The following is a 23,273-nucleotide window of genomic DNA, read 5'->3' as shown; positions in this document are numbered from 1 at the left end:
GAGATCATTAAGGAAGAGAGAGGTGTCATTTGGGGCAAACATCAGGCAGTGGGTGATATCATTGCTGTCAGATGATCCCCAAGTCCTGGAGTGTCAGCTTGATTGAGAGGGAATCATTAATCTCCTGCAGGTGGGTCTGTTAGCTTGGATAGGTGTTAGTTGTACGGTGTGCTCTGGGGAACCGGGTTTGAAAGGACCGGTGGTGGAGTGAGTGAAGTCGTGGCCGATGGGTATAAATTACCTGGGCATGCAGTGAAGCGGGATAGGTGAAAGCAGGAGGAGGTAGAGCAGGCGCTAACTCCGCTGGGTACAGAGGGTACGGGGCCCACACTTCAGGGCTACTGGGGTAAAGTGCAGGCACTGTGAGCTCATCTGCAAGAAAAGAATAAGGGAAGAGTTAGTGGTTACCAAACAGCTGCTTTCAAATCAGAAACAAAACACCAAACAACCCCGAGCCCCAATCGATGTCAGGAGTCAAATTACTCTCGTTCCTTTAATAACCTGCTGGTTTTGGTCCCCAAACTCTAAGCAAGGGAATGGTAAATACAAAGTGAAAAAAGGCAACAGGCATCTGCTGCCTGTCTGGCCTGCTGAGATGTCGGGCCTGGGCTCTGCCCCGGACACTCTGATGTCTTTCCAACTGGAGCTGGGGGAACACAAGAACAGTGGGGATTTCCTGCACAAAACCGCACACGTGGCCCTCCGAGGAAAAGAGGAAGAAAGACAACTGGTAGGAGATATCCCATGAAAACCCACTGCAGAGTCTCTGAGAGAATAATGGCTTGCTGGCAGGACCCAAACAGACCTGAACCGTAGGACTTCTCTGCTTAGAAGGGTAATTACTACTAACCGGTAAGTCATGATCACCAAGCATTACCCATTTAACACTCAGAAGCACAGAGCCAGACGCTGTGCCTACAAGACATTTAAAATGTTAAAAATTCAGAGAATAGAAGTGAAAAAGGCTGGAGTATCCTGATTAAAGTTAAGCTCCACAAAGATGCAAATTAGAACATTCACAGTCACTGCTTACACAAACTATATTTTCTAGGAAAAAAAAGTGAGTCATGTTGCCAACTGACTGGTCTCAATCTGATTCCATTCAGGTCAAGCTGCAGTTTGCCAGATTGAAGGGCAAGTGCCCGGGGCTCAGAATGTATCAGGAAGCAATCCATTAAAGTAACAGCAAACACATGAGGGAGCGTCTCAGCAAAGGCAAAAATAACATCAGTCAATACTTATGAATCTGGACTCTGTAAAGCAGCAATCTCAGTATGTGCTTTTATCACCTGTCAAAATCTGAAATCAAGTAGGCCAAGGATGCTACCCAGGACTGCTGAAGGAGTCAGGAAAAGGTGACTTATAAAGCCATTAGAGACTCTGCCATTCAGGACTTTCCAGAAGTCTAGAGTGCACGTGACCCAAGGTCAATCAAGTCATTTCACTCCTTCCCACATGGAAGAAGTCACCCTAGGCCTGCTTATTCCAGGTCTCACTCATTCTCACCATCTGCCAAAACTCTGGCTCTGGGCAGGGTTTTTAGTGTGGGAAGGGGGCTGGAAACAGAACTTCCCTGAATGTGATGTGGGAACTGCTGTACGGAGCAACCGGAAAGCAGCCGAGCCTGAGGTGCCTGTGAACCTGGGGAGTTTTTCCACAGCTGGCCAGCATGGCAAGAACTTCTGAAAAGATGGAGATTCCAGAGCTTACTAGGGACTATCCATTCAGAAGGCAGCCTGTGGATCTCGACAATGTGGAGTGCTGTAACCATGGCTGGCCGGACTCCCCGAATCCCTTTCTCAACAAGGCAGTTAAAAAAAAAAAAAAAAAAAAAAAAAAAAAAGTCCTCCTCAGGACTTAGTGATGGGAATACAGACTGTGTGCATATCCAGGCTGGAAAGCCTAGCTCAAAGAGTAGACTGATACTATTTGAAGGGGATAACAGTAGCATCATAAGCCTCTTTAAAATGATCAGGTCTACACCACCTATTTCCAGTTCTAGGGTATGTAGGTGTCTGAAGCTTCTGTAAGAAAATTCCTAACAGAGGGATTGGGAGAATGCTTAACAGACCTCTGTGTTTCCGGTCATGATGAGACCATATGATTTCCATTAGAGCAACTCTTGTGGGAGCCCCGCTTGTGGAAACTGTTGCCAGAACCCATGCCTCGGATTTCAAACAAACAACCATTCTCAGGAATGGCAAGCTATTATTGTTGTTGTTGTTACTGTTATTTCAGCTACCATGCTATTTTAAGACATTCTGAGCCTTTAAAAAAAGAAAAAAAGAAAAAAAAAAAAAAGTCAAGAAAGTCTCAGGACCCAGCACACTAATGTCTTAGCCCATGCTTGCTCAGTCCTACTGTGACAGCAGGAGACTCTAAATGCCAGCAGAGAGGACTACGCAGGGCCTGCAGCCTGATGGCAGCCCTTCCTCATCCTGTTGCCTAATGGGAACTGGCCAAGTTGGGGGTGAAAGTTTTAAAAATGAAATGTCTTTTCTGACATCTGATCCTAGAAATGGGGCATAAATTCAAGCACTCCCACGGAATTAAATAAAACTTTTTTGGCAAAAGCTATCTGATCCTAGAGAGAGAGATAGTGGAGATAGGGGGAGTCAGGGTTTCAATCTCAGCCTTGACAGATGGGATTTATGATTTCCAGACATGTCTACATTTTTATCCTACAGCATTACTTCCCACTGGGTCTAGACTGATGCTCGCAGACTATTCACTGACCTGCATCTGCACTAAACCTAGCCCAGAATGGGACATTTGGAAACAAAGTCCCCAACCCAAAGCTGCTGACAGTACAAGTCAGGTAGTGGAGTGAAGGCCTAAGAGAGACTGGAGCGAACTCACATTGGATAAATCCCGTCACACATCTCACCACCCTTCCCTTCTCCCCTTGTGACGCAATCTGGAGTTACCATAAATGTCAAGAGATGTGCAGCAGAGTGGGCTGGTCGGGAGGAAGATGAGCTCAAAACGTGCCAGTGGAAACGCTCTGAGCTGGAAGGCACTGGGGAGAGGAGGAGTCCTCAAAACCAAGTGCCCACCGGTTGGCCAGTGAGAGCTCAGGAAGGCAGGATCCAGCCTGCACCCCTGGCGCCAGCTCTGAGACTAGCACTTAGTGTGTAATAATGCTTGGTAGACTTAATGGGGCCTGGTGGAAAACTTTAAAAGCTGCTTGAAGATACACCACTGTTTTCTTTATTAAAGGAAAACTTAGGAAATATCCATAGGAACTAGATCTAAAATTTCCCAATCCTTTCAGTATTTGCCACACTAAAACAAAAACCATGAGCAAAAAGGAGGCTTGAACTGGAACACATGTTACAGAACAGTAATTTTCAAAGTTCAAAATAAAAGCAGTTGGAACCCTTTCTTCAAACTAACTTTCCCCAGAATCCCTTTTTAAATAAAGTGTAGTGAATTTTGGTTGCCTTGGTGGTGGGGTAGCTGGAGGACTTCAACCCCCATGTCTGTTTCCCAGGTACACCAGGGTTCCAGAGAACACTGAAAACTGCTGTTATAGCTGTGCTCACCCATGGAACGGTTTTTTAAAAAAAATTTTTTTTTTTCAACGTTTATTTATTTTTGGGACAGAGAGAGACAGAGCATGAACGGGGGAGGGGCAGAGAGAGAGGGAGACACAGAATCGGAAACAGGCTCCAGGCTCTGAGCCATCAGCCCAGAGCCTGACGCGGGGCTCGAACTCCCGGACCGCGAGATTGTGACCTGGCTGAAGTCGGACGCTTAACCGACTGCGCCACCCAGGCGCCCCTTTGGAAAGGTTTTTAATGTAAGTTCCTCTTGGGGCACCTGGGTCGCTTAGTCAGTTAATCATCCAACTTCGACTCAGGGCGTGATCTCTCGATTCGTGAGTTTGAGCCCCACATTGGGCTCTGTGTTGACAGCTCGGAGCCTGGAGCCTGGAGCCTGCTTTGGATGCTGTGTCTCCCTCTCTCTCTGCCCCCTTCCCTGCTCACACTCTGTCTCTTGCATTCTCTCAAAAATAAACATTTAAAAAAAAAGAAAAAGTAAGCTCCTCTTCCAAGTCTGAAGACTGAACTCATTCCTGCAGCTCCTGAAAAAAACCCACCGGAGGGAGGGAGGGCCAAGAGCAGCCGGAGCAGGGGAAGAAACAAAGAACACTGGGATGACTTTGGGAATGAGTGGGACAGAACCAAACAGGCTCTCCTAACACAGACTTCAGTGCCTGAAGTACTTTGGAATGCTGAGGGAGTCCTCAAGTGAGCCTTTAGGGCCTCACAAAACGCAGAAACATCTGACCCAGGAAGTACAGGTGAAATGAAAGGAAGAAAGGTGAATAAGCCAAGTCAAACTATTTACTACTCCTTCCTCCGCGTTCCCAAACTTTATCTTCATAGCTGCACTACGGCACCCACAGTGCACCCAGTCCTGTGAGTCAGTACTTCTCAAAGTATGGTGGCCACACCAGCGGCATCACCTGGGAGCTTGGCAGAAATGCAAATTCTTAGCTCCAGTACAGACCTACTGAATCAGAATTCTGCCCCCCCCAGGTGAATCTGATGGATGCCTAAATTTGAGAACCACTGATACAAGTTGCCTTCTTGCCTTTCTTAATGGATCAAGATGCTTGAGCCAAGTGTTATGCATGTTGCTCTCAAAGAGCTTAGCACAGTACCTGCTACACAGCAATTTGTTTAATGAATGGATGAAATACTTCGAGAGAGAAGATGCAAATGAGAGCAATGATTGTGGACTTGTTCTGTGAGAGAAACTGGAGGGTCAAAGCAGATCCAGCCTGACAGCACCTGCTTGGCTCAGAGCCACTAGTGACAGAGCAATACAGGCACGGTGGGGACAGCTGGACCAAGCTACGGTCACACCTGTGGCAAAGCAAGCCCTCACAGACACGTACATTTCACTAGGATACTGAGGAATCTCTGAAAACCCACATACTCTCTCTTGGCAGAAGACGGTAGTAAGCTGAATTTGTATATTCTTTTTGGTTGCTAATGTGTGGTCTTGAGAAAATTAAAACAACTGAATAGACAGGTTTTCCATAGCACAAGCCCTTCACACACACAGATGAACCAACAAAGGTGCGGGCAGCAGCAGGGGAGCAGATGGGCTGGCTCTAGTGGGTTTCACCTTCCTGAGTCACTGCTGATCCTGCTCAACTTAATAGGATGGGAAGGCTGAAAAAAAGAGAAAGTTTGCTGCCCTGAGCCCATTAGGATGACCACAGTTTGGCAGGGGGTGGGGAGGGGGGTGGGTAGAGAGACTCCCCTTGACTACATAGGCTCTTGACCCCCCAGTGAGGGGAGGGATCAGGTGGCCAGGGCTTTGTGTCTGGGCCTAATCCGACCCTCTGCTGAGAGGGTGATGGGTCAGTCCTCTCCCATTACTCCAGATCCAGCAACATCCTTTCTCCTTTCGCACCTCTGGATACAGTTGTTGAGGGCTCACAATATACATCTGAATAAGCCTTTTTTTTAGCATAAGAATACACAACCGGAAAAGCTCAAATTGTATTCTGGCAAACAAGGACTAGAAACTTCCCCAACTCCATCTTCCAATCCCTTTGAAAAGAAAAAAAGAGCAGTGTCTGACAGGGTTTAAACAAAAACAGCTAATGAAGATCATCTTGTCTGCCTTTTCATTTTGGATGCGGAAACAAACATGCAGAAGGGCGAAGCTTCCGGTGTGAAGTCACACTGAAACAGATAAAGATGAACTGACTCTCAAAAACAACAGAGAGCAAGAGGGACGCGGATAATCTTTAATGGACTTAACCTGAATGCAGTTGAGAACACAAGGTCCAGGAACTTTAGGTCAGTATTTACTCTGCCTCTTGGATATTTTTACTTGGAAATATTCCACGGCAATCTCATACTCAACATGTCTGAAACGAAACACAGTCCCTCCCTCCCACTGCCTGTCCTCTTCGGTTCCAGATTTCAGTGAAAGATGCCAGTCAGATGCCCAAGCCATGGTGACCTGGTAGTCTTTCACCAAGGCCTCACTGAACCCGTCCCATCAGCCACTCTCATCTTAACTACCACCACCGGGTTACTGAAAAGGCCTCCTCACAGTCCTCCTGGCAGTCACGCTGCAGCCAGGACAACTCTGAAAACACAATTCTGCAATGTCACTCTCCTGATTAAAACCTTTCTGTGATTTCTCCTTGCTCCCAGGACAGTGTCTGATCTCCAGATACCACGGCCTAGAAGACTGCATATGATCTTGCCCTCATCTGCCTTAGCAGACCCGGCTCTCACCTGCCTCCCCATCACGGTCTAGGATCATTCTCATTGCTGGACCGTGCCCGCTCCTCCCCCACCTCCAGGCCTCATACACACTAGCTCCCTCTGCCAGGGGCATTCTCTCCTTTCAACTGCCTTAACCTGTATTCTTTCTTCAACGGACTCTACTAAGATGTCACTTCCTTGGGTGGCAGGGAAGGAGCACCTTTTCTGGGTTCTGCTGCATCCTCTGTCTCCCAGGCACAGCACTTACCTCCAGGACTGCATGTTCTCACTCTCTGCTCACCCAGAGCCTAGCACAGTGGATCACAAAGTATCAAGAAGTCAACCACTTGCTCTATACTCGATAAAAACAACAGAGAAAAGAGGATATAACTTCTACCTTGCCCTTCAGAAGAGGAAACGATCAAACTGTAGGTTAATTCAATTCTATGTGGGAGACAAATATACACAGAAGAGAGACACGAGAGGATATAAATGTGACTTCTTAAATAAGATTACATTTCAACCCTGTTTTAATAACATGTTGTATTTGCATTTTCATACACAGCTAAGAGGGTGTATATCCATTATCATTCTGGATACTCATCCAAAGCTCTGGAGAAAAGGGCAGGAACTCTATTCAAGGTCTCACAGCTAACTCATAGTGTCTGAACTGGGACAAGAATCCCAGTCCTTTGTCTTATGGTTCAGGCTCCCTTCCATACAGCATCCTGCCCACGCCTCCCCCCACATACCACCAGTGGTGGTGGTGACAAGCCTTAGAGCAGGGGTGGTCCTCATCTCTAGTTTTTGGCATACTCCGTTTACTAGAATAAACCTAAGCAGAGTCCTTAAGGAGAGCTTGCCTGATAAATGAAGCCTGATAAATAAGGACAAATTCCATTTTTGATGAAAAAAAAAAAAAAAATCAAATTTGAAAGAAAAAATAAATCAAGGACTCCCATTCACACGTATCTCACAAGTAGTTGGTCCATGTCTCTTAAGTAAACCCCTCAAAAATCAGTCTTCCAAGGCTCTTTTGTAGACTATCCTAGCAGGACACACTCTTCTTGTGTCCGCGTTAAGAATGCAGCATATGCCAGCTTCAGTGGCCCGGCACACTAACTAGCTCTGGCAGTGGGTTGAACAGTGTCCTCCCTAAATTAACATTTACCTGGAAACTTTTTTGAAAACAGGAATTTTGCAGGTGTAATTATTCAAGGACCTTGAGATGAAATCATACTGGATTTGGGGAGGGTGCTAAATCCAACGACTGATGTTCCTATTAGAGGAGAAGACACAGAGAAGATGGCGATGTGAAGCCGGAGACAGAGACTGGAATGATGTGTCTACAAGGCAAGGAATGCCGAGGACTGCCAGCAGCCACCACAGTTAGGAGAGGCATGAGAGGGTCTGTCGCTTAAAGCCCTCCAGGAGGAATCAGCACTGCTGACACCTTGGTTTCAGACTTCTGTCCTCCTAAACTGCAAGAGAATTAATTTGTTTTCAGCCACCCACTGGCGGTAACTTACTGTGGTAGCCCTAGGAAACAGTTCCCAGAAAAGGTCACATACCTTCACTGGCTCCCTAAGAATTACAGAAGTGTAAAGGAGGAATCAAAAGATTTGGTGAGAAGCTGAAAGGATGTCTTCAGCACCACCCAGCACAAATCACAACTGTAATTTTTCTGTTCTGCACACGGAGCTAATTGTACTAAATGCTCGAGACACCAAGAGTAATCAAGTGTGTGCTCAGGTCTCTTCTACTTCTATCTACTCTCTATCATGGCCCTTGGCAACTTCCATTGTTTCAACTGTGAGTTCTGTTTAGGATAACCCATTAATCGACAGCTTTGATGCCCACTCCAATGTAAACATTCCAAACTCATCCAGCTCAACTCATCCAAAAGTGAACTGTCACTCACAACCAATTTCTCTTCTCACCTCCCCACATTTTCCTTTATCCCATTTATTCAGCTTCAAGGTCTCCTTCATTTCCATGTCCAGACAACTGCTGAGTCCTAATAACAGTAAAGATGACAAAGATACTAACAACAGCGACAACAGTAGTAACAGAGCAGTAGCTAATGCTCACCAAGCACATTTCGTGCCACACACTGTGCTCCTTGTGGAAGGTAGGAATATTCGCCCGTTTTACGTGGCAAGGAAGCAGAGGTACACAGAGGTTAAAGAACCGCCATGTGACTCATAGCAGGTGACAGACCCAGGATGTGAATCGTGAATCAGTCATCTTTGTCCAGAATCCAACCCTTCACTTCCCGCCTCTCTATGTTGATTGCATTTCCACTACGCCTTACTATCTTTTTTTTTTTTTTAAGTTTATTTTGAGAGAGCAAGCGAGCGTGAGCACGCACATAGAAGGGGCAGAGAGAAAGGGAGAGAGAATCTCAAGCAGGCTCCAATTCTGAGGCTGAGCTCTGATGCGGGGCTAGATCTCAGGAACCATGAGATCATGACTTGAGCACAGATCAAGAGCCAGCCGCTTAACTGACTGAGCCACCCTGGGGCCACTACCATCTCATCTCTTCCCTTCCACCCCTGCTTCTATGACCGAACTGCAGGTTCTCACCTAGACTGATTTAGTAGCCTTTTGACTTTTAAACTGGCTTCCTGCTAACTTCCAGTCTCCCTACTCCACTTTTTTCTCTCATAACACATATTCCTGCAGCAACTCTTCAAACCTGCAGGAAGGCCAACCTAGACCCACAAAATAAGGATGCCAAGGAAATTCCAAAATCAAGTTGTTCTTGATTCAGCTGGCCCAGCGGCCCTTCTCCTCCGCTTAATGATTTTCTGTCATGCCTCTGAGCGGTCACTGCTCTCAACAGTCCTGTTCTTTTGTTACTGCCCAGCTGTTCTACGCCAAAAAACTATCCAATATAATCCGTGGTTTTAAAAAGATCTGATGCCTGATCTGAGAGATGGAGGGAACCCAGAGCAAAAGCAGGAAGAAAACTGTTCCTCTGGGGACTTGCTTTAAGTCACTATTGTTATCTACTCCCGCTCACCACCGCTGGATACTTCCATTCGTCTTCCTTCTTGAGCGGTGCAACTGCAGGGATGAGGGTGCCCCAGCTCTTCCCCAGGCAATTCCCTTCCCAGACACGGGCAACTGAACTTGGAGGGTATTTTGCCAGCCTCTCTGAGACCATGGATTTCTTAACAACTGCAATCAAATCTAGAGTGTAACAGGAGCTGCACTTCCAGAAAGTGTTGGGTTTTATACTAACAATACAAAAACATTTGCCCAGCTCCACTCTGCTAGAGACTTTGCTAAGCTCCATGAGGCTGGACCACTGCAGCTGTACTGTTAGTGTACCCTTTCAGTGACACAAAGTAGCCATTCAATGAACACTTGCTGAATGAATATACTCTCCCTTTTGCATAACATACCCACTCCCCCTCTTTCTGTACTGTCAGTTGAAGTGCGTCTTCTCCCTCTTTTGTTGCTGAAACAAGAGCCTCTTCCATCTATGGCAGATAATTTAGATTATAAAGGGACTTCAGTATCATACACATGAGTGGTAGTGTGGCTAGTCAATGGGGTTGTTTGCATATCAAACAGGAATATGGATATTTATACAGCACGTACTTTGTGCAAAATAGTTCAGAGACTTGAACCTACTTCTTCTCCACAACATCCTTCTGAGGTAGGTAGGTACTGCTATTATTATCTCCATGTCACAAATGGAAGATGCTAAGTGATTAAGTGACAGGCCCAAGGCCACGCAGCTGGGAGTGAAGCCATAATTTGAATATAGACCATGTGGCTCCAGAGCTCCTGCTCTTAACCACTGTGCTAAAATGGTATGGGGCCCCTGGGTGGCTCAGTCGGTTGAGCGCCAGACTTCGGCTCAGGTCACGATCTCACCTCACGGTTCGTGGGTTCGAGCCCCACATCGGGCTCTGTGCTGACGGCTCGGAGCCTGGAGCCTGCTTCGGATTCTGTGTCTCCCTCTCTCTCTGCCCCTTCTCGGCTCACTCTCTCTCTCTCTCTCTCTCTCTCTCAAAAATAAGTAAATGTTAAAAAAAAAAAAAAGAAAAAAAAAAAGATGGTGGTTTTGCCTAGCCAAACACCTTCCCCCAAAACCATAAAGCTTAAACTCTTAACCAAATTAGAAAAGACAGGTCACTACCCTGAAAAACAAAAGAGAAAATATTACTTCAGGGTGGATGAATATCTTAAGAGGTTAATTTTGAAAACATGGTAATTCTGATCTCTTTTCTGGGCCATGACAATTATGTAATTAATACTTAAATTTATAAGAAAAGCATACCCTTGAGGTGATTTTCACTTGTTTTTACAAAAACTAGTTTAGAGACATGTGTATATGTCTATGTGTACATGAGTGCCAAGTAAAGGAGAAAGAAGCCAGGAGAAACTGCAGGTCTGGATCACAGAAAGGGTGTATGAGAACCATCAACAACCTGTGCTGTACGGAGAATCCTGGAGGGTGTAGGAAGGAAGAAAAAGAAACTTCTTCCTTCATCTAAACAACAGCTAGCCTTTTACTAAAACTTCCAGTTGCTTCTCACCATTTTTGGTAAGGGAAGAAAGTTGAGAAGGGAGAAGTATTTTCAAGAACATGGGGAGGGACAGGTGTCTTTTTAATGAAACAGCTACTTGGACAGAGGTCCACCTGGTCTGTGAAAACAGACCACCTACAAAACTATCTTACTAAACCATAAGCTCCTTGAGTGCAGGGCCTGGGTCTGTGCGGCTCACCACTGTATCCCCAGTGCCTAGCACAGTACACGTTCTAGAGCAGATGCTCAGTTTTTAATTAGTGCTGTTAGGCGTAAATCTTTGAGATAAATTCTTAGAAAAACTAGGTCTAGGGGCACCCGGGTGGCTACGTGTCTGTGTGTTAAGCGTCCATGTCTGCTCTCAGCACAGAGCGTGCTTCAGGTCCTCTGTCTCCCTTTGTCTCTGCCCCCCTCCAGCTTACGCTTGCTCTCTCTAAAGAAAGAAAAAAAAAGCAAAAAACAAAAAAAACAAAAAGAACCTATGTCTAAGGTGATAAGCATTTTTAAGAACCTTGATAAATCTTACTGTGCTGGACTGTTTCAATATTACCTTCCCAATAAAAACAGATACATTTATACCAACTTTTAAATATGACAACATTGGGAATTATCATTAAATACAAAACTAAACAAAACCCAACAATTTTATAAGCAAAACATCTCTCCATTATTTTGATGTGTATTTCTTTGACAGTTAACAAAGCCGAACTGATTCTCAGCTGGAACAGGTACTGCCTAGAGAAGTCTTCATTAAGGCATGTTGCACTCTTGAAAACCCAGGATGGACCACATATCCTTCCGATAGCTCCCCTAATAGTACGTGTGTACCTTGATCACTGCCCTCTATCACTCACACTGAAAATGAACTTTCTGTACCTTTCTTATTCCCCAAATTGTAATCTCCTACCCCCAGCACCTAGGTTTAGCACACAAAAGATATTCAATGACGTTTCTTAAATTTAACTGATATTACCAAGGGGCTGCAACTTCTTACACTATTCAGGAGCATGTAAAATTGAGAAACGTATAATCAACCCAATGATTTCTAGTTTAGCGGCACTGACTTTTAAGAAAACGTCAGTTTATATCTGTACAGGTTCCAGTCTAGATAAAAAGGCAGAAACTTGAATAACTTGTCACAGCTATCAGTCTTAAAGAGACTGAAATTGACTTAGGGAATGGAGTCGGAACTTCAAAACCTACCTTGGGGTACAAATAACACAAATCCAGACACACAGAAGCATTGTGGCCTACGGGCCGTGTGAGGGATTTCTCAATGGAATGTGTGTCTGAACTGAGCTCCTGCTCTATGAGCCAAGCAACTCTTTTGGTTCCCGCCATCTGTGTTCGCTGGCTGGCCTCAGCTATTTACCCTTGATTTATGCACAGCGAATGTCGACAATATTCACAAACCATTGGTAGAGCATGATGTACTGGGCTGCAGAGACTGCATAGAGATGGGTGGGCCACACTAGCAAACCTGTCATCCCTGCTTCCACCTTCTTGGTTTCCTCTCATGTCAGAGCAATCCTGCTCTACAGTCTGTTCTGAAAAGAACTGTGAGTTAAATAGTGGTGGCTATGTCAAAAAATTCCAAGCATAAATTTTTACAACACATGAAAATGTACCCATCTTCATGAGAACAACAACAAAAAATAGGCACTAGCCTACGCTAACATTCTGCATTCCCAAGAGGCCTTTCCAATCACCAAAAAGAGCGAGCCCATAGACTAAAAGGTGTCAGTCCTACGTGGATGATAAAGACCCACTGAGGTAAAATGCCATCATCTCTAGATATGGATAGCTGAAAAGTTCTACTGCTCCTCCTAGCTTCTCATGTGGTACTAAAATTTTGACGCCTAGAAATTCAAACTGAAATTACAAGTATAAGATCAAACAAATCAATTAACATAGAGAAGTTATGTATATCATTTATCATCTTCCTGACTGTGGTGGTAGCAGCATTCTACTATAATCACCACCAGCACGGCCACCCTACCCATCCCACTGTCCTGGCTGTCACTGCACTGAGAATTATGCAGCCAGAGAATCCGACATGGCCACAAGCCAGGGCCATCGAAGCCAAGAGGAGTATCGTAGCCAAACTGCATGTGTACTAAATGTAAAAAGTCCAAGGCATAAACATGTTTTCCCAAACTATTCCTGCCCCAGCCTCTAAATGGTATTTGGAGGATATAAGGAAGACACAAAATAACGAGGACACCTATTTGCTCAGGGCATCATAGTGATCGCTATTTGAAATATTTTAAAAGTGACCTGAATGCCCAATCATCACCACCATTCTAAAGTAAGTCTTCCTTACTCAGTATCAGATGCCCGAGCACCACAATGCTGATGGCTATGGCGGAGGCTGCTAAGTGTTGCTGTATGCCATAGTGTTTTAAACATCTCTTTCAGGGAGGCTAAAAATCCATCACTTAAATCTAGAAAGTCACATATTGCCAATTACTGTGAACTATGAAAAGCCTATAGGAACAAAGCCATCAGTAGACCTAGAACTTCCTGCCTACAGGTAACAACACTGCTAGCACACAGAAAACTCAGAAACGTGTCCTTTTCCATCTTCTCCAAAATCTTCCCTTCCTTTATTCTTGGTTTTATAATCTGGTGCGTCAGATCAAATCCTGAGTACAAAGCAAAACTTCACTTGTAGAAACATCTGTTGCTGTCTAAGAACTGCTTTTCTTCATCCCCTAGGCTTTCCGAGGTGACATGGGTTCCAGGGAGGACAATTCAACCTGACACTCTGTGATAGAAATGAACGATGTTTCCTGTCAGTACTGAACCATGAGCCCATGGATGGATGAAGAAACTGGACAGTCATTACTTAAAAAATAACAAAGAGAGACTAAGCAGGGTGCCTGGGTAGCTCAGTGGGTTGAGCACTGGACTTTGGCTCAGGTCATGATCTCACAGTTGATGAGTTTGAGACCTGTGTTGGGCTCTGTGCTAACAGCTCAGAGCCTGGAGCCTGCTTTGGATTCTGTGTATGTCTCTCTCTCTGCACTCCCACCCCCGCTCATGCTCTGTCTCAAAAATATATAAACATTAAAAACAAGGACAGACTAAACTAGTTCTTAAATGCAGTTCAGGGCCAGCATGGATGAATAAAGTCCACTCTATCCAAAAATTTAGTCAGGGCTACTTTCTCTCAAATTATACCACCTCTTTGCAAAGAGTATTTACTAATAAGTACCTACTGTGGGTCAGATGCTGGATGAATACCATCATCTTTTATTTCTCCAGCCCAAATTCGAGGCATTGATGCTGAGCCACAGAAGGACCTTATTCTCTACAAACCTGAAACGTAATTCTTACTTAATTGCATATATCCAGTGATTGCAGGGTAGGGTGGGGTGGGGAGCAGAAGTTATACTTGAGGAAAACTATGTAGAGATGGAACTCCTTATTAATTTCATAGTGCAGGCTATTAGGAAGATGTGATTTTGTCATGCAGAAAGTGCTGGAAGAGCTGTAAACTTCAGGGAGTCAGCAGATGGTCACTGAAAAGAAAATTTGACAAGAGAAGAACAAATGACCTTTTTGTGTCAGAATGTGTCACATGAGGTAATTCCGGAAACGTGGTGAGTAGTGACTCAGTAAAGTCTCACCTGAAAGTCAAACCAGTGTTTCTCCTCTTTAAGGAAGTCTTTTAGTTGTAAATGTTGCTGGCTGCACAACTTTGAGCAATTTACCTAATTTCTCTGATAAAAATACAGACCATCACAAAGGTTCATCATAAAAAGTCACTGAGAACCTGAGAGGCACAGAGTAAGTGCACAGTATCATACAGTGTTTGTTAGCAAATAGCAGTGGCAGTAATCAACACGAACATAGGAAAGCAGGGGAGGACACATTCTGGGGGTGTAAATGTTATCTATGCAATAGGCAATCTATCCTTATTACAAGAAAATTCCTTGGTTCATCAAATTGTCTGGGGCCGTACCTGCGGGAGGAGGCAGCAGGGAGTGGTGCTTTGGAATGTGTGCCCTCAGCCACTTCTGTTTAACTCTGTTTTCTTCCTCATTCTTTTGTGCCTCGTATTTACTGTTCAGCTCATTTTACTAGGAATGAGTTGATGACCACTGGAACCTAAAGGTTTAGCTATAAGGCATTTCCTTTTTAATTTTTTAAATAACAAGTGCTCTTTTTTCAAGAGCAGAAGGCTTCTTTTAAAAAGAAGTCTCATTGTCCTTCAGCTTCTCTAAAGAAATCTCATCTGTTCAAAAGACCCACTTAACCTGGTTAAGTAAAAGCAAAAAGCAGCCAGGCCAAGTACCTTTGCAGACCGATCTAGACTTCCCTGACCACTCAATGCCACTGGCTGCCAGACTTCCAAGTTCCAACAGCAGCTCCAGGTGTTGATCCATCTGAGCCCCCTGAATGGCCAGATTTTCCCTTTTTCTCCCCATCTCTCTCTGCCTCATAAAAATCAGATTTAGCGACAATGTTTAAGAACAACATAACAAAAAGCCTACATCTTAATTGTGCAGGAGGTTAATAGTCACACTGTTGACTTTCCAGTAAGATAAACAGTGCAAACTTGGCCAGCACTAATGTATACAACCCACCCTCTCATTCCTGAAGACCGTACTCATTCTTGGGATGTGAATGACAGCAAGAGTTCACTGGGCAGAACGGAGCATCCTAACCTGTCAGAAGCACTGAAATACCAAAAGAAAACTGGAGGAGTTTAGGCTGAGCTTCTTTATTTCGGGGAGTAAGTAATTCTATGTCATGAGGATCTTGAGTCTGTGATAAACAAATTACCCTCAAACTCTAAAAGGCTGCCTGTCAGTGTTTTAAGTCTTTTTCCAGTTCTACTCTGCCATGAAACTCAGGGAGATCTGGTGTGAGGCTCAGTAGGAAGGCTGGCTGGCTCTGGCCTGACTTCTGAGCCTTGGTGGATGATCTGCATAGGAGCTAAGGGGTTCATGGGGGTGCTTCACCTCCCCAGAGCCAGAAACCAGAACATCTTAGAGTGGAAAAGACATGCCCAAGCCATCCTGGTGCCTGCAAGATCTCTGGCAAATCTAGAACTGGCAGCTGGTCAAGCATTAAGAGGATGGTCATACAAGGTTTTTAAAAAAGAATCAAGGAGGAGAATCTTACAGTTCAAATCTAGAGGCTGGTTAAATAACTACAAAATGGCATGTATTACAGCCACCAAAAGGGATGATGTGAGAGACCTGTATTTACAAATATGGACACATGTTAACAAAATACTCAGTGACAAAGTAAATAGGTTACTGAACATTATGTATAATACAATCCCATTAATAGGAAGACACACACACACATAGAAAGAGAAAGGAAGAAAGAGAGGGAGAAAGAAAGAGACAGACACACACACACAGACACATAAATGCTTTGCATGAGGGATGGGCATAATGCTTTGGTATGTGGCCCTAGGTTTAAGCCAATTATCAGCTTTGTGACCTGGGGTAAGTTAGCAACTTAAGGCCAAGTTTCTTCATCTGGGAACTATTAAAGAGGAAGAAGGGGAAGGGAGGGGGAGGAGGGAAGTACCTGTTCTCATAGGCTGTCATGAAAATTAAATGATATGTAAAAGATTTCAACAGCTCTTTGTGATAGAATACATTTAACAGTATCACTATGATTTATCTCTGGATGGTAGATTCTGTGGATAAATAGATGCTTGAGTTTCGTTTTGTTCATTATGCTTCCTGAGTTTCTACCACGACCACGTATTTTTACCACATAGTGTTTTGTTCTTGTTTCTTAAAGGCTTTGTAAAAATACAAAGAGACACAAGGACCATTTGGGGTGTGAAAAAAAGAGAACACTTATGGTTTCAATGTTACAAGAACACACTGGAAACGAAGTATGAAAACTGATTTCCTTCATGTGATAGTTGTTAAATGTCAGTAAAAGCACACAGAAGAAAAAATGTATAAACCCAGCACGAGCCATTAAAAAATCCTAACACGTTATACAACGTGGGTCGATTCTGAAAATATAAAGAGAAAAAACCTAGACGTTAAAGGACACATATATGGTTCTACTTAAATGAAATATCTAGAAGACACAAATTCACAGAGACAAAACCAATTAAAGACTAGGGGGGAGCATAGCAGAGAGGGAACAGGGAGTCTAATGGTTAGTGTCTTCGAAGCAATGAAAAAGTTTTGGGAATAGATAGATAGTGGTAATGGCTGCAAAACAACATAGATATAATTAGTGCCACTGAACTGCACAACTCAAAATGGTTAAAATGTCAAGATTTATGTCACATACATTTTACAACAGACAAATAAGAGAGACTGATAATGTAATATAGGAAACCACACTGAACTGTGCACTTTAAATTGGTGAATTGTAGGACGCCTGGGTGGTGCAGTTGGTTGAGCATCCGACTTGGGCTCAGGTCATGATCTCGCAGTTTGTGAGTTCGAGCCCCGCATCGGGCTCTGTGCTGACAGCTCAGAGCCTGGAGCCTGCTTTGGATTTTATGTCTCCCCCTCTCTGTACCCCTCCCCCTGCTCACGCTCTGTGTCAGTCTCTCAATAAATAAATGTTAAAAAAAAAATTAAATTGGTGAATTGTAAAAAATGTAAATTATTTTTTAAAATTATACTTTAATAAAGTTGTTAAAAACCCAAAATGACCTTAGGCTCTGGGGCCAGAGAGACCGACCTGGCTTTTGAACCCCAGATAGGCAACTTACCAACTGTGACCCTGAACATATTTTTAAAACTCTGAGACTGACCCCTCATTTGTAAAATGAGGATAATAACTATACCTTCACAACAGACTGTTTTGACGAGTAAGGAGATAATACAAAGAGTTTAATCAAGAGCCCTGGGAGAACCTGGGTGGCTTATAAGTGTCTGACTTTGGCTCAGGTTTTGATCTCCTGATTTGTGAGTTCGAGTCCCGCATCAGGCTCTGCAATGACTGTGCAGGTCTTCTGTCCTCCCCCCATCTCTGCCCCTCCCTTGCTCACATGCCTATTCTCTCTCTCAAAAATAAATACATATCAAAAAAACAGCCCTGAATGAATAGCTGCTAATTATCATAATTATTTTTAAACTTCTCATACCCGAAGATTCCCAAGGGTCAAACATGCCCTACTTATTGACTCCAGGTTTTACCAGCTCTCAGAACTACCACCATGGTAACAAGAAAGAATCCATACATACATCCTGGTTCCCCATTTGGGGACCATTAGGCAAACATACTTGCAGAAGCTCCACCGTCCTCATCGTACATGTCCCCATGCAATGCCAGCTACCCCTCTTCACAATCAAAATCTCACAGCAAATCAGAGGAGGGTCAGAAAACACACAGAGCAATACCTTACTCCAGGGCCTGAGCACCTCAGACAACCTGTCCTAAGCACTGGAACATCTTGCACAAGGACAGTCCATCACTAGACAAGGATTAAAAAAATTACAAGTATCTTTAGGGGTGCCTGGGTGGCTCAGTCAGTTGAGCATCTGACTTTGGTTCAGGTCAGGATTTCATGGCTCATGAGTTCGAGCCCTGCCTTGGGCTCTGTGCTGACAGCTTGGAGCATGGAGCCTGCTTTGGATTCTGTGTCTCCCTCTCTCTCTGCCCTTAACCCCACTCATGCTGTGTCTCTCTCTCTCTCTCTCTCTCTCTCAAAAATAAACATTAAAAAAAATTCTTTTTTTTTTTTTTTTTTTCCAACATATCTTATTATCTCTCACTGTTCCCTCTCTTCCCAGAGCTAAACCTACCCTGTTCCTTTATCCTTTTCTCATAGCAACGCCTCTTTCTGATCTTTCAATCATTTTCCTCATGCTGGATCCCATCCAAGTTTTTCTTTTCTCACACAGTGCTGAGGCCCAGCGTGGGATGCAGGGCTGGGAACAGTCTGGTAAACGGGTCATAGAGCCCACAGTACATCCCGTGTGGGGCTTGGATGGTAAATTCTGAAAAGATCAGGCTGTGTGTGTAACCAGTGGCTGTAGACCAGTTGGTGGGTAATGTGACAGTAGTTTACAAACATCCCAGAGGGAAGAGAAACTGTTTGAAGAGCTGTCTCTGGGCCTTTCCTGAGAACTGACGAAAAAGACAAGCACGGAAGTTTGTTCGGAGACCTGGAGAGCTGGTGGTTGGGGTAAAGAAGAACAAATCTCATCCAGAATGAGGCAGGGAGCCCCCCAAAAGGTGTCTCAGGGCAGCTGTGAGATCACGACTGGGGCCAGGCTTCCATGGTGTGGAGACTCCACACTGGCTCCCAGGGCTGTTCCTTATGTTAATTCCTCTGTCCCGGCTACAAGAACAGAATGAGAAGCCTGCCTGAGGGGCTTAAAGAAACTTATCTCAAGGTTTGTTGTAGAAGTTACTTTTCCCACACTCACTCTTGAGAGGAGAATCAGGTTCAAAGGGGCAAATGGAGCTGGAAATAAGTAAGAGAATAGAGGTGGGGGTAGTACTGGGCAAGTTTTTTGGGAGAATGTGTCAGAAAGACAGGCTAATGTGTCCTTTTTAGGGTGGAGCCGCACAGCACTATCTGAATCATCACCCTGGCACTTTGGGTGATGCATCTGTAATCAGTCATTTAATTTTTACAGGCTGAGAAAATACCTAAAAGCCACATCTCCTTTATTTATTTATTTTTTAAATTTTTTTTTCAACGTTTATTTATTTTTGGGACAGAGAGAGACAGAGCATGAACGGGGGAGGGGCAGAGAGAGAGGGAGACACAGAATCGGAAACAGGCTCCAGGCTCTGAGCCATCAGCCCAGAGCCTGATGCGGGGCTCGAACTCACGGACCGCGAGATCGTGACCTGGCTGAAGTCGGACGCTTAACCGACTGCGCCACCCAGGCGCCCCAGCCACATCTCCTTTAAAACCCACTGCTAAGTTCTTTCTGATAATTCCTCTTCTTATAAATCTCTAATAGTTCCCGATTCGTTCTGAATCAAGGACAGCATAACTGATGAGGGTTTCCATTTATACCTTCCTTCCTTCTTCTCATACCTACCACACACCATCATTTCTCTGCCGCTTATCATTTCATGAACGAAGTTAATTCTTGCCACTAAATTTTAAGACTCATTCCTCCACTAGCCTGGAATGCAATTCGCCTAAATCGAGGGACAGCCATACAGCTCAGAACAGTTTCCCCAAGGCTGTGTGTGCTTAAGAGCCAACTTCACAGTTTCCCAGCCTTCAAAGTTATTAACATAAAATCAAGCCCAAAACTCTGATCTCTGCAGAATGTCTTCACTTTAAGGACATCTTACACTCACCAACGCACCTGGGAAGCTCAGCTGGTTGAGTGTCCGACTCTGTATTTTGGCTCAGGTCATGATTCCAGGGTTGTGGGATCGAGCCTCATGTTGTGCTCATGTATAAGAACTCACTCATTCTGGAACAGTCTCATTCTTTCTGAGAACTATCCCCCAGAAATCTAGATTCTGAAGGGCTATCATATAAAAATGGGATTAGACTTGTTCCATGAGGTCCAGGGAGTAAAAATAGGTGAGTGGAAGTTTCAGGGTATACAGATTTGGGCCAGTTAGTAGAAGAACTGGAGCAGGAATTTAGCAAGTATTTATCAAACACTATGTACCTAACATTATGCAAAGTTCAGTCTTATTATTCAAGAAGCTGAGAGTCTACAGAGGGAGACGGAGAGGTAACCGGAAATTTCTATATGGTGTGGCAAGGAAAAAAACAGTTTTCTACAGCAGCTACCAGCCCAGAAGGGCAATTAATCCACCTCTGGAGAGTCAGACAAGCTTTCTAAAGGATGAGACAGCTAAGGTGACTTCTGAAGGACAAGCAGCTAATTTGCACAAAGACTGAATTTACAGCCAGGGAATGGGCACTAGGAGTGGGAAGGTCAGAGGCAGAGAGGACACAAGTGGCAGCATAGACTCCCGGCGGCGGAGTACTGGCAGAGCACACTGTGAGGGGACCAGTGGCTGGAGAAGAGGCTCGCGAAGGGCCTGTACAACACGCTAGGGAAGGGAGACTCTATCCAGAGGGCAGTGGAGCTCTTCTCATCACTACAGCCATCTGCGTCAATTAAAGACATCCTTTTGTCAAAAGGTCTGTTATCATAACTGATACTAATCTGGGATTTAAACACATCAAATATTTTAAAATATCAGTACATTTTGCACAAGTGGTAAGGAACTCTTTCACAGAAGTGTATGATGGTATTCGGGAGAGGACTCGAGAGCCAGAGGCTGGGAAGCCCTAGGCAGGGTTGTGAGAACCAGCTGGAGGGGCTGTCCCCAGTGGCAGAGGTGGGAGCTCTCCGTGGGTTGGTCCTGAACTAGGAACCAACCTGGCCTTAGGGTCTATGCCCCATCAAACACCTTTCTCTCTATATGCCAGGATTCACCTCCACACAGTCCCCTCAAGGAGTTTCCATTCTCCTAAACTAAAATCTTGTTAACAGATCCACTTAAGGGAGTAACACAATTCTTTCTAGAGACTGGGGAAAAAATGCTCTTCTGGTTCCACTTAATCATTTTAAGTCACTTAATGTTTCTCAAGTAGAAAGTCTCACACTTTATCTGATGGTTTGTATTATGGCTCCAGAATTTTAGATGACTTCAGAGAGGAAGCCAGTGAACTTTGAAAGGACATCATTTACATTTGTTTGCCATATCAGGTAGCACTTAAAATATATAAATGGGAAGATGTGGGCAAGAAAAACAAAAAGATTTCTAAAGTTTCCACAGGATTACTGTAGATCTTTTTATTTGGGGGGGGGGGAGGGCTAAATGGAAAAATGATTATAGGACTTACAACATTTTAAAAAGAGTCACAGAGTTTCCTGTTTGCACATCTCTTTTGGCATTTGTTAATATCAGAGTCTAGGTCTTGGGAGAGGCCAATATATTTTAGACTTTTAAAAGTTCACTTGGACTTAAACTAGAAGTGGGAGATGGCTAATAGCTAAATTTAGCTTCTATGCAAAGTTACTACATTCAAAACTTAGCTCAACCTTTGAGGGTAACTATTTGCCAGAAGTCAAATTAAACTGCTATTTTAGGAAAAGAACTTAAATGAAACAGGCTTGAGAAGCATTTACTATATAATAAAATGGCTTTTGAAATACCTTGTAATGACAAGATTTATCAAACACATCTAGATTGAATTTCTTCATAAATATAGCTACTGATAAATGAAGAGAGAAGTGTTAGGAAAAAATGTTTAGGTGAATGATGGACTAAACTTGGAATGTTCCCACAGGATCCCAGCTTTGGTACTTTTTATAGTGTTAAATAAAAGGTCTTTAAAGGGCATGGATGAAGGTGCTACGAAAAAGTCTTTGTGGCAAAGTCTGAAATTAGGATTCTAAGGCCATTGATGTTTTTGGTCAGTGTATTTTGAAAAACACGTAAGATCATGCAATGTCCTAAGTAATGATAATCAATGGTGGATCATTACAAGCATCAGGGAATCAAAATGAGAGGAGAAACTGGGAAATATCCTGGAAGTCATTTTTGCATCTTTAAGTCTCTTAACTGAACTGTTCACTTTCTTTAATCTCTCACCTTGTCTTTATTTCTTCCCTTCTACTATTTATAAGTGGAGATGAGAAACTACCTAGGGCTGCGAAAGAGAAGGAAGCTGGTGTCCTGTACAAGATTGAGAAATGACTCCTATACTCAACTCTAACTACTCTATATGACCTTAGGGGAAACTAGGACTCTCAAGTCCCAGACACCATGTGTATAAAGTAAGAGAATTATGGTACTCCAGTACACGGCTGTTGGCTACATAAGTTGGTATAATCTTTACACGAGCTCTTTGGCAAATGTATGGGGGGGGGGGGGGGTTGTTTTTGTTTTTTTTTTAATTTCATGAAGGGGCGCCTGAGTGGCTCAGTCAGTTAAGCGTCTGACTCTTGATTTCGGTTCAAGTCATGATCTCACGGTTCCTGAGTTGGAGCCCTGCGTTGAGCCCTGCATCGGGGCCCCGAACTCTTGGCTTGGAGCCTGCTTGGGATTCTCTCTCTCCCTCACTTGTGGGCTCTCTCTCAAATAAATTAAAAAATAAATAAATTTCATGAAATACAATTAAAGGGAGTAAATAACTACACACAAAAAGGACTGGCAATTAACCAGCAGATGTAGGTAGAGATCTTCGACGGCTGTTACCATTACATAGGGGGAGACAACTAATCACTGTGTGCCTTCTGATGGAAGTGTATATTGCCCTCGACCCCCAATCCTAACCTGAATCTGATCAAGCCTCTGTAACTACTAACTTAAAGAAAATGCAGAAAACAGGACCATGCTTAACCCCACAGAGATGCAGTGAGCATCATTCACACTGTAAGAAATTAAAGGATAAACAGTCTGGGTTCCTCAGCAAACATACTGTAAAGGGGAAAAAAAAAAAGATTTTTATAAGGGACCGGCCCAATGTAAAAATGGTATAGATTTGGACCTTGATTCAATAAACTGTTAAAAACAACAAAACATTAGGCTAAGAATCTACTTTTGTATG

General features: G+C 43.9%; 1 protein-coding gene across 16 annotated transcripts in view; it reads right to left on the bottom strand.

The window, feature by feature from the left end:
* The window catches only part of RBPMS (RNA binding protein, mRNA processing factor), a 177,700-nt gene that overhangs the window by 26,735 nt on the left and 127,692 nt on the right, over nucleotides 1-23,273 (bottom strand). For 13 of the 16 annotated variants that reach the window (XR_006706891.1, XR_006706888.1, XR_006706875.1 and 10 more), the window contains one exon: nucleotides 242-372. The exons of the other annotated variants lie outside the window; for them this stretch is intronic. Coding sequence is in view for 7 of the 13 variants with exons in the window: in XM_045455859.1 (XP_045311815.1) it covers nucleotides 242-372 (131 nt within the window). In the remaining 6 variants the exon portion in view is untranslated. The remainder of the gene's footprint in view (nucleotides 1-241; nucleotides 373-23,273) is intronic. 16 annotated transcript variants of the gene reach the window in all.

Source organism: Leopardus geoffroyi, chromosome B1 (assembly GCF_018350155.1).
Source record: "Leopardus geoffroyi isolate Oge1 chromosome B1, O.geoffroyi_Oge1_pat1.0, whole genome shotgun sequence".
Classification (NCBI taxonomy): Eukaryota; Metazoa; Chordata; class Mammalia; order Carnivora; family Felidae; genus Leopardus; species Leopardus geoffroyi.
Note: the sequence above shows the minus strand (reverse complement) of the source record. Positions and strands in the feature narration are given on the sequence as shown.